Source organism: Schistocerca nitens, chromosome 1 (assembly GCF_023898315.1).
Source record: "Schistocerca nitens isolate TAMUIC-IGC-003100 chromosome 1, iqSchNite1.1, whole genome shotgun sequence".
Classification (NCBI taxonomy): domain Eukaryota; kingdom Metazoa; phylum Arthropoda; class Insecta; order Orthoptera; family Acrididae; genus Schistocerca; species Schistocerca nitens.
The window spans coordinates 437459478-437471497 of NC_064614.1; the positions used below are offsets into that span (position 1 = coordinate 437459478).

The 12020-nt window shown below is 34.9% G+C and overlaps 1 protein-coding gene across 2 annotated transcripts in view; it reads left to right on the plus strand.

The window, feature by feature from the left end:
* Positions 1-3733: 3733 nt before the first annotated feature.
* Positions 3734-12020, plus strand: part of LOC126251400 (argininosuccinate lyase) — an 80181-nt gene continuing 71894 nt past the window's right edge. Inside the window, exons 1-2 of one of the 2 annotated variants that reach the window (XM_049951816.1) lie at positions 3734-3878; positions 5218-5331. In XM_049951816.1, the coding sequence (XP_049807773.1) occupies positions 3867-3878; positions 5218-5331 (126 nt within the window). In that variant the 5' untranslated portion in view covers positions 3734-3866. Of the gene's footprint in view, positions 3879-4090; positions 4271-5217; positions 5332-12020 lie in introns of those variants that run through there. The other variant, XM_049951806.1, reaches the window with a different exon arrangement.

A 12020-nucleotide genomic window follows, 5' to 3' on the forward strand; every position in this document is an offset into this window, starting at 1 on the left:
GATCAAATAGGCTCATTTCTAAGTAAGCCAGGTAGCAAATTTCAGTTAATTGGTGGTATACTAGGAAAGTGCAGTTGGTCTACAAGATTATTCCCTAACTGTGTAAGTCCCTGAACAAATAGGACTAACAGAGAATACTAAATGTATACAAATCAGGGCAATATGATTGGTCATGAGCTCACATAAATATTGAAAAATCTGAAGTGGCAGCCCCTAGAAGACAGACATCAAGAATTTCATGTAAGCCTATTTACAAAGTTTCAAGAATCAATATTAAGTGAGAAATATAAGAATATACTACAGTTCCCTAAGTCTCACTCCCACATGGACAACAAATAGAAGATTACATTAATTATAGAAAGCAGAAAGACATTTAAACAGTCGTTCTTCTGATGCTCCATACACAAACGGAATGGTAAGAAATGCTAATATGATGTACAATGTGAAGTATCCTCTGTCATGTGCTTCACCGTGGTTTTCACAGTATGGATTTATATGTACAAGTAGATGAACAGAAGATGTATTTATTATTGTTAAATTCAAGAATTTTTTTTCAGTTTCACTAACACATGTACAATTAGCAAATGCATCCATTTACATTTGTGTGGTTAAGTGCTTACCTGGTGTAACATGGGTTTTAAAATGATTTGTTTATTTATTCATTCATCCTTTGATCACTGTTCAGAGTGACATTGGATACTTTGCTAAACATTTACAATTGCATCTTCAGTGCTAATTACAGTTTGAGCATATCCATTATTATTTTGCATTAGAATTATACATATGTGTATAACATTTAATGACAGCGTAGGTAAAACAAGAATTTTAATTTAATTGCTACACACAGGTGACCAATTTTAATGGATGAGATAAAAGAAAAATTTGCATTTGCTTTTCATTGACACAGTGTATGCAACACAGTCCTCAATATCAAATTAGAATAGTTACTTATGATACTATTACTTCCTGTTTATCATAAAAGTGTTGGAATACATAATATTGCAGTTTTTCAAAGCTGGTGACTGTTTCATAGTTTCAGTAAATGAACAGAATGCTACTATATAGTAATCTATTGAATCACTGAGATTACAGAAATGTGCATTCTCCTTTGTGTGTTCAGCTGTTTAAAATAAGAATGGATACTGAATGACCACAAATAAAAATATATAAACAGGAATCAAAAGGAAAAGAAGGCTCTGGAAGACTGAGAAAAATGTGGGAACCATAACAGGCAGTCAGTGACTTAAATATAGCTTAGCAGATATCACTTTTTTGATTACACAAAGTTTTCTGGCATACATTAGTGAAATACATAAAATAAATATACTAAAGATTTTTAAGAATAAAATGGTTACTGTCTAATGCTTTTTATAATCAAGGCTGGAAGTGAATATGGCACTTAACTGTCATAAATGGGTTTTGTTAAGTTATTTAAAAATTATGTTATGGAGGTTCACTGTATTCATCTTCAGTCTGCCATACTCACTGTGTTTTTTATATTACAGGAACTTCCTTTGAATGTCATCTGTTATATTGAACTTTGGTTGCAGTCTGTCCTCTCCTTCTGCCTGTTTTTCTTAGACAAGGTAGTTACTCTTTTCATAACTTGCAGTATTCATTTCCTGTGGAAGCTACAGACACCCATCTGAACTAATAATATACTTTGGTGCTAAGAACAATTGTTCTCCTTGTTGGGTTTGCTTGTGGTACTGTTATATATGAATTCATTCCATTGGATTATTCCTATGAGTATGCCTACATTAGCTTTACGAAAGGCACAGAAAAGGAATGCATTCATAGTCAATATTTGAAATATGTTCTAGGTTGAAATATACATATTTTGGCCACTCTATACAACTAGCTATTACTATTTTCGTCACTCTTTTCCTCTCGAGCTATGGAGATTAATATGATAATCAACTGGTTCTCATGCACATTTTATGTTGTTCACTATGATTGGAAAAGAGAATCTCTGGTAGAAAACTTGTTTAGATTTTGAGGAATGTTGCATTTGCAAAAGGAGATCTTCATGCATTATGTTAAAACTACAATATTCTTGGACTCTAATAGGTATTCTTCTGGCAAGTATAGTTTTTGTTGCTGCTCTATGAAGATATTGGAAGTAATGCATTTGCATTAAGGCTTGACCCTTATAATGTCATCTTACTATTCACATCTCACCGATTTATTGGTCAGAAAACTATTTTTAGTAGTTTACCTATAAATCAAAATGTATGTCCACATCAGTGCACACATGAAGTTTCTATTTAACTCTATTTTTATTTTCACCCAATATTACTATATACTTGCTAAGGAGACAACTTTAAACTCAAAATTGTTGATTCTATTAACTCTCTACATTACTTCATCTATGGCTGAATTGAATAAAAGTTCAGACCATGTGCTGCCTAATTGTTTACATTGTTTTCTCTTGAACTGCTTTGAATACACTTGTTTGGATACAGCATTTGGAGTATATGTAAGGGATTTGGATTTTACTAATTAGAGTCCTTGGTACATTACTTTCTCATATTATTCTCACAGTTTTCAACTTTGTAGAGTATCAAATACATTTCTATATCAAGAACAGTAATAATATCTTTTCTTTCCTTGCATACTTTCTCCATACTCATTGAAATTAGTGGTGATTCTGTCTTTTGAAAATCTATACTGAGGAAACATCTTTTTTCAAAGCACAATATTGCTGATACTTTTTCTATGTTAAATTTAATCAGAGAATGCTCAAATAGTTTATTACTGTGCAATAATTATTAATTAGTAATGAAGTTTCTTACAGATGATTCATTTTGTTAAGTTATGCTTCACTTGTTCTTCATACCTGAAGTTTCTTTTTCATAATGGGATTCACATAATGGAATGATGAAAGGAAAAATAATGTTTGTCAAGTGTGATTGAGTGAAAAGCCATAATGTCTGTTATATGGTTCTAACTAACATTTTCAGTCAAAGGGGGTGAAGTACAGGTATGGGGAGGGGGGGGGGGGGGGAGATGATGCTGGTCCCAGCAGTATCTCTCCAGAGTATAGAGCCAGATGCCAGATGTTGGTATAGAATTCACCTTTATAATTCATAAGAGGTTTATAATGTCTTGATAAACTCCACAGAACTGGGAGTACTTTCTGATAATCTGATGTACAGAGTACAACATATGATTGAATGAAAGCAACAAAATACTTGTGTAATTTCAAGAACCAAAATTTATCGTGAGGCCCAAAGAGACTCCACAGCTGTCCCAAAATTAATATTAACTAACAATCTGTTGTTACATCCTGTCATATATGTTAAATTTTGCAATGTAGTTTAGAAAGACAGTTAATTTTGAACAATAGGTAGGTATTTGCAGTAACATCATTAGAAAGAAATTTTAAAAATTATTCATCATCTGTGAATGGATTAAAAAATAGAGCCAGACTTGCATCTCAGTAACCAATATTTGTCTTGCATATTGTTCAAAGTGGCCTTTTAATGGTGTTCCATTCAGTTCTTTGGCATATTAATGTTTCATGTGATATCACATTTAAATTATATATACTACAGTGAACACGAAAAACTTGCTGAAGTAGAGATTGAATATATGATATAAGATTTTCTGTACCACAGCTAAAAGAGAAGAAGAATGTTGTTCACTCCTATATTTTTGTGGACATTTTTATTTTCCATTACACTAAGGGTAAGAAAAGAGCTCTTCCTGGTTCACACTTAGAAACTCAGATGTTGCAGGACTATGTATATTTACTGAGGCAGGGTGGATATCACAAAGGTCATCATCCATGTCAGCACATATATTACGTAACATTCATTCAACTACCAGAGACACAAGAAGCTGCAGTCCACAGTCTTGTCAAAATGGAGAAGCAGGTGGGTGGAGACAGCACTAATGTTATTGAGTATCAAAGTCTTAGATTTCTGTTCTAAATGAAAACATACAAGGAAAATACAATTAAAATATAATTAATTTTGGTGAAATGTAAGAAACAGAAAAAACCACAACATTTTATAAAGATTACATGCCATTTGAAAACTGTTATGAGTTTACAATCAAATCTTCTTACTGTACTATTTTCTCAGTACTTTATGTTGGAAATATGAAGGTGGTGTTGGAACATGGATTGTTTGACCAACTAAAAAACAGCACAGTGATGGGAATTACAATTGGAGATACACTGCTCATTCTAGGTCATAAAATCAAATTGAAAAGAATGAATGATTTGATTCAAATCATTATCCTGAGCTCCCTGCTGCAGATACTGGTACTGGTTTTGACTTTGTGTGTTGTTTTTTTATATATTATTGTGCACTTGTCAGATCTGATTTTGTAACACAAGTCAGCACACTTTTGTTCTCCACATCTTGTAACTGAGAAATATAACAATGAAATTAACTTGTTGTACCTTGATGTATGTGTCATACTATTAAACTTATTCCTACAGTCAATTTTCTCTGTTTGACCATACCTTATGCAGCAGTGTACAGAGCTGACTCTCATATTTAGAACAGATATGATTCTTTAACTCTGTTCTTATAATGTTGTTTTCTTAATTTTGTTCCTTAGACCGTAAGATCACTAGCATCTGAAAGTGATGAATATTTGGAATTGTTAGTTTCTCATCCTATTGTTAGTGTTATTGCTGTTATTGATTTTCAATTAACTTTTGAAAGGGGGCATAATGTGGTAAATGATACAGTTTTTAATTCATTTTGTGTGCTAAACTTAAATTAACTGTTTAAATTCATAAACTATATAATTTTGTAACTAATTTACAAATTGTTGTACATTTAGTATCCAGTTGAGAAATTTTTGTGAGGCCCACTGTTCAATCAGTTTAATTAATGGATTACATATTGTGTACATTATTTAATGTAATTTTAGCTTCAAGTCTCTTAGTTCATATGGAATATCATAGTTCATAAGTGATTAATTCCTTTGGCCATACTGTTATGTACACTAAACCAAACTAATATCACATGTTTAATGTAGATGATTATTCATCTATGAAGCTTTGGTCTGACACTATTTTAAAATGCATGTGAACCAGTAAATATGTGTTATGCAAATGTGTTTTGATTAACTGAACCAACAGTTATTCCCCACAAGCTTTACTAGGTATACACATAAGTATATATATTAATTTAGAGTATGCACCTTAACATCTTGTGCATATAAGAAAAATTATAAATTATGATATATTCATTTCAGGATGTTACAGTGAAGCTCTGGGGAGGAAGGTTCTCAAGGCCAGCAGACCCTCTTCTTGAAAAACTAAATACATCAATTGATTGTGACCAGAAAATGTGGCATGAAGATATTAGAGTAAGTTAGAAAGTGTAATTAAAGGAGAACAGAAATCTTGTCTGAATTCTAAGATTAGGGAAGATACACCACTGGTTGTGTGATTAATAGCTCTCGGGCAGTTTCAGCCTATATCATCAACATAATCTTGTGTATTATAAGTGGGGTATCATATGGTACTGGGATATGTATGTTCATGGAAGGAAGATTTGTGTTTAACACCTATCATTAGAGGCAGAGCACCAGCTCAGATTGAGGAAGAAAATCAATGTCCTTCCAGAGAAATAATTCTGGCAACTGGTTTGCGAGATATTGCACCTATGCTTTTGTGGGATAGTTTGCATCTATCTATAGGCATCTGCCAGTTCAGTTTTTACAAACCTGTGACAGGCATAGTCATCCCTTGTATACATTCAATATATCTTGCTAATGGCACTTGTTACAGGTCCCACATATTTTAGGATGGGCTGCAAAAGACTCATGTAATGTATCTCCTTTGTGGACCAACAATATTTTCCTAGTACCCTACCAATGAACCAAGCCTGTCCCCTGCTTTAACTAGAATTGAACTTATGCGATTTTTCTATTTGGTGATTTGTGGAAATCATGGAGAATCTAAATGTGGATGACTGGCTAGGATTTTTTGCCATTGCACCATATCATTGGGGACATCTGTAAGAGACCAAAAAGGTTTTCTTTCTCTTGTCATTTTTAAAAAAAAAAGGATAAGTTCTATTGATTTTGGGATCACTACTTTCTGTTCCTGAAATTAAGGAACATATTGACAAAAGAAATGGGCAAAAAGTTAAATTTGGTAATTGGACAGTAGCCTAAGTCACTTTGAGCTCTCAATTAACATAACTAATTCATTGATTCCTCGAACGTAAAACACATGCAAATTTTTGAATTTATTTCTTAATTCCATTTTCTTCTGGGAAGGGGGGGGAGGGGGGGGGAGGTTACTTGTGAATCTCCTGATCAGTTTCATGTGGCATCTCATGATTTTTCTGGTTTCAGGTCACTTTTCTGTGGAAAAAAAATTATATCTCTTTCCTGCAATGAATTATCATTCTGTTGACCATTGATGATTCTTCCACCTTTAGGGACAACTATCCAACCCAAGTCCAAAAGGGTATCATGAAACTTTTATCTCCTCCTCTGTCTTCTTGACAAGACGATTCACAGAATCAGGGCAATTCCTTACATTGGAAATCTTTGGCTACCATTCCTGACAATTTTATTCAAACCTTAAAGAGTGATTGGGAAATGATTCATGTCATTTTGATTAATATCAAAGATGCTGCCTCTGGAGCATAACAGTTACTGCTTCCATGAGTGTCAGGCTATAAATCTGTCATGCATGATAGGACCTAGAAATTTTCTGACAGTTAATACTGGGTTTCTGTTTACTGATGTTTTTTATGAGTAAAAATAAATTACACCATGAAATAGATTCTTCTTGAAAGCGCAAGTCCCTCAGTAACTGGCTGATCGTGCTGACTGTCATGTGACAGGAAGACAAGGTACTGCAGTTATCTATAATGAAGTAAGTTCTGAGAGAAGCTGCACAGTATTGGGACAGATTATGAAAAGATTTTAAAGTGGTGCAAAAATTTCCAGCTTCCTTTAAATATCCAAACATGTAAAATTGTGCACTTCACATAATGGAAAAAGTTGTATCCTACAACTAAAATATAAATGAGCCACAATTTTAATTGAACAGCTCATACAAATACCTTGGTGTAACAATTTGTAGGAAAATGAAGTAGAACAATCATGTAAACTCAATCATAATTAAAGTTGGTGATAGACTTGGTTCATTGCTAGGATACTAGGGAAATACAATTGGCCCTTAAGTGAGATATCTTACGAATCATTCACGCAACCCATCCTAAAATATGTGGCACCTGTAAGAGGAATCACTAACACAGTTTATTGAACAGATACAAGGAATGGCAGTATGACTGTTGCAGGTTTGTTTGACCCATGGCAGAACATCATGGAGATGCTGAAAAACTGAATTGGCAGACACTTTTAGACAGATGCAAACTATTCTGTGAAAGCCTACTTACAAAGCTTCAAGAACCAATTTTAAGTAGTAACCTAGGAGTATACCACATCCTCCTATGTATCATTCCTGCAGGGATCACAAAGACAAAATTAGACTAATTACAGCATGTGCAAGACCATTTAAGCAATATTTCTTCCCATTACCTATATGTGATTGGAACCAGAAGATACCTTAATTTCACGTTGGTTCACAGAGTGTAAATGTAGATATAGATAAAGAGAAGGGCATATGATCAATCAAATCTTGTCTAGAAAAGTACTGTATTGTTCAAAGCAATCTTCAGACTTGAGATAGCTTTTGTTTTAATGAAGATTTTCTGCTTGTCATTTACTAATTGACTTTTAACTCAATATTTCTAATGTTTAACATTTATACATGCTCTTACAAATTAAGTTTTTGGTTGGAACTCTATTTTCTAGTACAACAACATTACAAATAATGCTAGTTCAGCACTTTGAGGTGTACAAAAGCAGAAGGATAGTAACCAGAGTAGTAAGTGCTGCTGTCTACAATACATGTATTGATATTGCAACAGTAGCAGAACATTAATTAATATATACTAACACAGATGACAGTGTATTCTAGACTGGTAAACTAAATTAGTCTGTGGATGGGGATTTTATCAGTGAGTAATTTAAAAGTAGTGCAGAGAGTTTGTTTACACCAATACGTTTCTGCACCTTATGGACCAAGTGTAGAATTTTTACCTCTAAAATGTATCTTTTTCTGAATTTTCATGTCAAGTAAACTGAAATTTGCAGCATTTTGCGTGAAAGGCTCTGAAGTGACTTTGTGTTCATTATGACTACTTTTTAGCTGATAGATACTGCAGAACAAAACATCACATTCAGTGCAATATCAATTTACATTCAAAACTAACCTACATTTTCATTATCCAGTCCAGGTCATCAACAGAATGTTCCTCAAAAAGACAGCTTCACAAACCATAATTGCTATTATTTGAGTTGATAACATTCAAAACCCTACTGAAATAATAGTTATCATAGAACTTAATGCATGGGTATCGCAGTCGTCTTAAAAAATTTGCTATTTAGAGGCATTAAAATAGACATTTTAAAAGAGTCACCAGCTTGCCAGAAACTAGTGAACGTGTTAAAATACTATTGCACATGAACCACACACTTACAAGGATAATAACTACAAATTCATCTTCTACTGAATGATTTTTTTTGTGTGTGTTAAACCAACATATTATCATTGTGCACATTAAACAATATTTTTAGCTAAAAATAACTGTTTCATATTTAATATGGCTGTGGCAGACACACATAAGGAAGTAGAAACATTACAAAATGTATGCAAACAAGGATCAGTGTGCAACAAAAATAATGTAGCAACTTCCACAGATTTGGTACAAAATGCTGACTGGAGTGCCTGTGATGTCGACAGCAAGGCAGATACATTGATGTGTCTCTGTGATAGTGTTAAGATGTAGCTTCTCCAATCAGGTTTACATCTATGCAGCACCAATGCAAAAAATATAGTAACAAATGTTCATCTTTAGGAATAATAAAACAAAACAACTGTTGGCAGAACTACAGATGATATGTTATTTTATGCCTGCTTCAGACTAAATAAAGAAATTCTCTGTAAGGTTATTTGTGAAGCGGAGAAAGTACACAACAAGCAATTTATAACCATTTCAAGGAATAAATATAAAGCCATTTGGGAAGTTACTAATGAGACAGATGGGAAGAAAAGCAAGAGTCATTCACCAAGTTACATTAAGAATGGAGATTGTGTTATCTCTGACCCAAAATAAATATGTGAAATATTTAATAACCACATTGTAAACATCAATAACAAAATTTCTTCTGTAACTGGTGGTCCTGTGCCCTCTCTCTGGTCATACCTAAAGTTATGTATTAAAAAACTGTTTCTTGGACCAGTCACACTAGGTGAAATCTGCAGTACTATAATGGAGAAATCAAACATATACTCAAGCAGCTGTTGTGATGTATCCAGTTACCTTCTCATACAAATACTGCCATTATGTGTCTTACCTCCTAACAGATATAGTAAACTGCTCCTTGCTGTTGAGCCAGTCCTTAAAGATTTTCAAGATCACAAAAGTGGTTCCTATAGTTAAAAAATGTGAAAGGAGTGATGTGATAACTGCAGACTCATTTCGATCCCATCAAGCATTCTAAGGTTCTTGAGAAAGCAGTATATGACCATATTATTATGTTCCTGGAAAGCAACAGTCTGTTGAGCCCTGACCAATTTGCCTTTCTAAAAGGGAGATTAATAAATGGTGCCCTATATTCATTTTGCTCTCAGTGAAAGAAACCATATAATAGGAGTAGTCTTTGACCTCACAAAGGCCTGCAGTCTCATCAGCCATGAATTACTTATGGAGAAATTATTGGAGTATAGAGTTAGGTAAAAATGAAATGGTTTGGATAATATCTCTCAGACATAGTACAAAGAGTTGTAATCAACAGATCATATCTCTCTGAAATAGTGCAAATAATTGTAATCACTTCAAGAAGTGTTTGAAGCATATAGTCATAGGAGCAAGTCATAAAACCGAGGATTCCATAAGGTTCCACACTTGGTCCACTTCTGTTTGTTATATTTATCAGTGATCTGCCCCAAAACATTCAGGCAGGTCTACCAGCAATTTTTACTGTAACACCAGTATAGCCTAATGTGTTGAAATCAATGTGCTAATGAAATCCATAACATAATCACTGATACAAACTCCAATCTGGCAACTGGTTAAACACAAACAAACTGTTAATGAAGAAATACACCACCATCACTCTGCAACAGAGTATAAAACTGCTGTCTGAAGTGTAAATAGGCAAACCTAGTTAATATGGAAATTATTTTTATTTCTGGTGTTACTGTGGTTCATGGTGTGGGTTCCTGTAGTCATGTCCTAGTTCATGAACCACGGGCAATGTATGAGTGGCAAAATAAGTGGTCCCGACAGTCAGGATACCAGTTACTTTGGAAGGAGGCTGGGCATCTCGGACATATTCTGAGTCGTGGTCACCTTTATGCTCATACAGCAAAGAATACCAAATCCACCGGTTAGTCCCTCAACCGTTAGGGGTAAAACCCAATGGGACTTGGGGCAAGTAAGGCTAGCAACCTGCTTCCCTGGTACTTTAAATATGATGCTGGCAACAATCAGAGCAAAATGCCTCGGACCTTTGGAGGTGACGGAGTCCCACCTGTAACTGACAAACCAGGGACTCCTAAGATACGACTTGGTAAACAAATGGTAATGAGATGGGTAGCTATTAATATCAATGGGGGCTACTCTGGAAGAAGGAAGAGCTGGCAGAGGCTGCAAGTAAGATGGGGCTGGACGTTTTAGCTGTTAGTGACATTCGGGTAAGGGGTGAGAAAGAAGAGGAAGTGGGAGAATACAAGGTCTACCTGTCAGGAGTCAAAGCAGGAATAGCACAATGGGGTGTTGGTCTTTACATCAGGAAAGAAATGGAACCCAGCATAGTTGCAATAAGGTATGTAAACGAACGACTGATGTGGATAGATTTGACAGTGTTTAGCAAGAAAATTAGGATTGTGTCAGTATATTCACATTGTGAAGGGACAGATCAAGATAAGATGGATAGTTTTTATGAGGCACTCAGTGATGTAGTTGTTAGAGTAAAGGACAAGGAGAGTGTTCTGCTCATGGGTGATTTTAATGCCAGGATTGGAAATCGAACAGAAGGGTATGAAAAGGTTATGGGTAAATTTGGAGAGGATATGGAGGCCAACAGGAACAGGAAACAACTCTTGGATTTCTGTGCCAGTATGGGCTTAGTAATCACAAACTCCTTTTTTAAACATAAGAACATTCACCGGTATACTTGGGAAGGCAGGGGAACCAGATCTGTCATTGACTATATAATAACAGATCAGAAATTCAGGAAGGCTGTGAGGGACACATGTGTATTCAGGGGATTCTTTGATGACACTGATCATTATTTAATCTGCAGTGAAATTGGGATTGTGAGGCCGAAAGTGCAAGAGGTCAGGTCCATATGTAGGAGGATAAGAGTGGAGAAACTTCAGGATAAGGAAATCAGGCACAAGTACATAACAGCAATCTCAGAAAGATACCAGTTAGTTGAATGTAGTCAATTACAGTCATTGGAAAAGGAATGGACAAGGTACAGGGACACAGTACTAGAAGTGGCTAAAGAATGTCTTGGAACAATAGTGTGTAAAAGTAGGATGAAGCAAACAGCTTGGTGGAATGACACAGTCAAGACAGCCTGTAAAAGGAAAAAGAAGGCGTATCAAAAATGGCTACATACTAGAACTCAGGTAGACAGAGAAAGTTATGTTGAAGAAAGAAACAAAGCCAAACAGATAACTGCAGCATCCAAGAAGAAATCTTCTGAAGACTTTGGAAACAGGTTGGAGACTATGGGTCAAGCTGCTGGAAAACCATTCTGGAGTGTAATTAGCAGTCTTCGAAAGGGAGGTAAGAAGGAAATGACAGGTATTTTGGACAGGTCAGGAAAACTGCTGGTGAATCTGCCTTGGGCAGATGGAGGGAATATTTTGAAGAGTTGCTCAATGTAGGTGAAAATACGATCGTAATGGTTCAGATTTCAAGGTAGAATGGGATAGGAACGATGATGGAAATAGGATC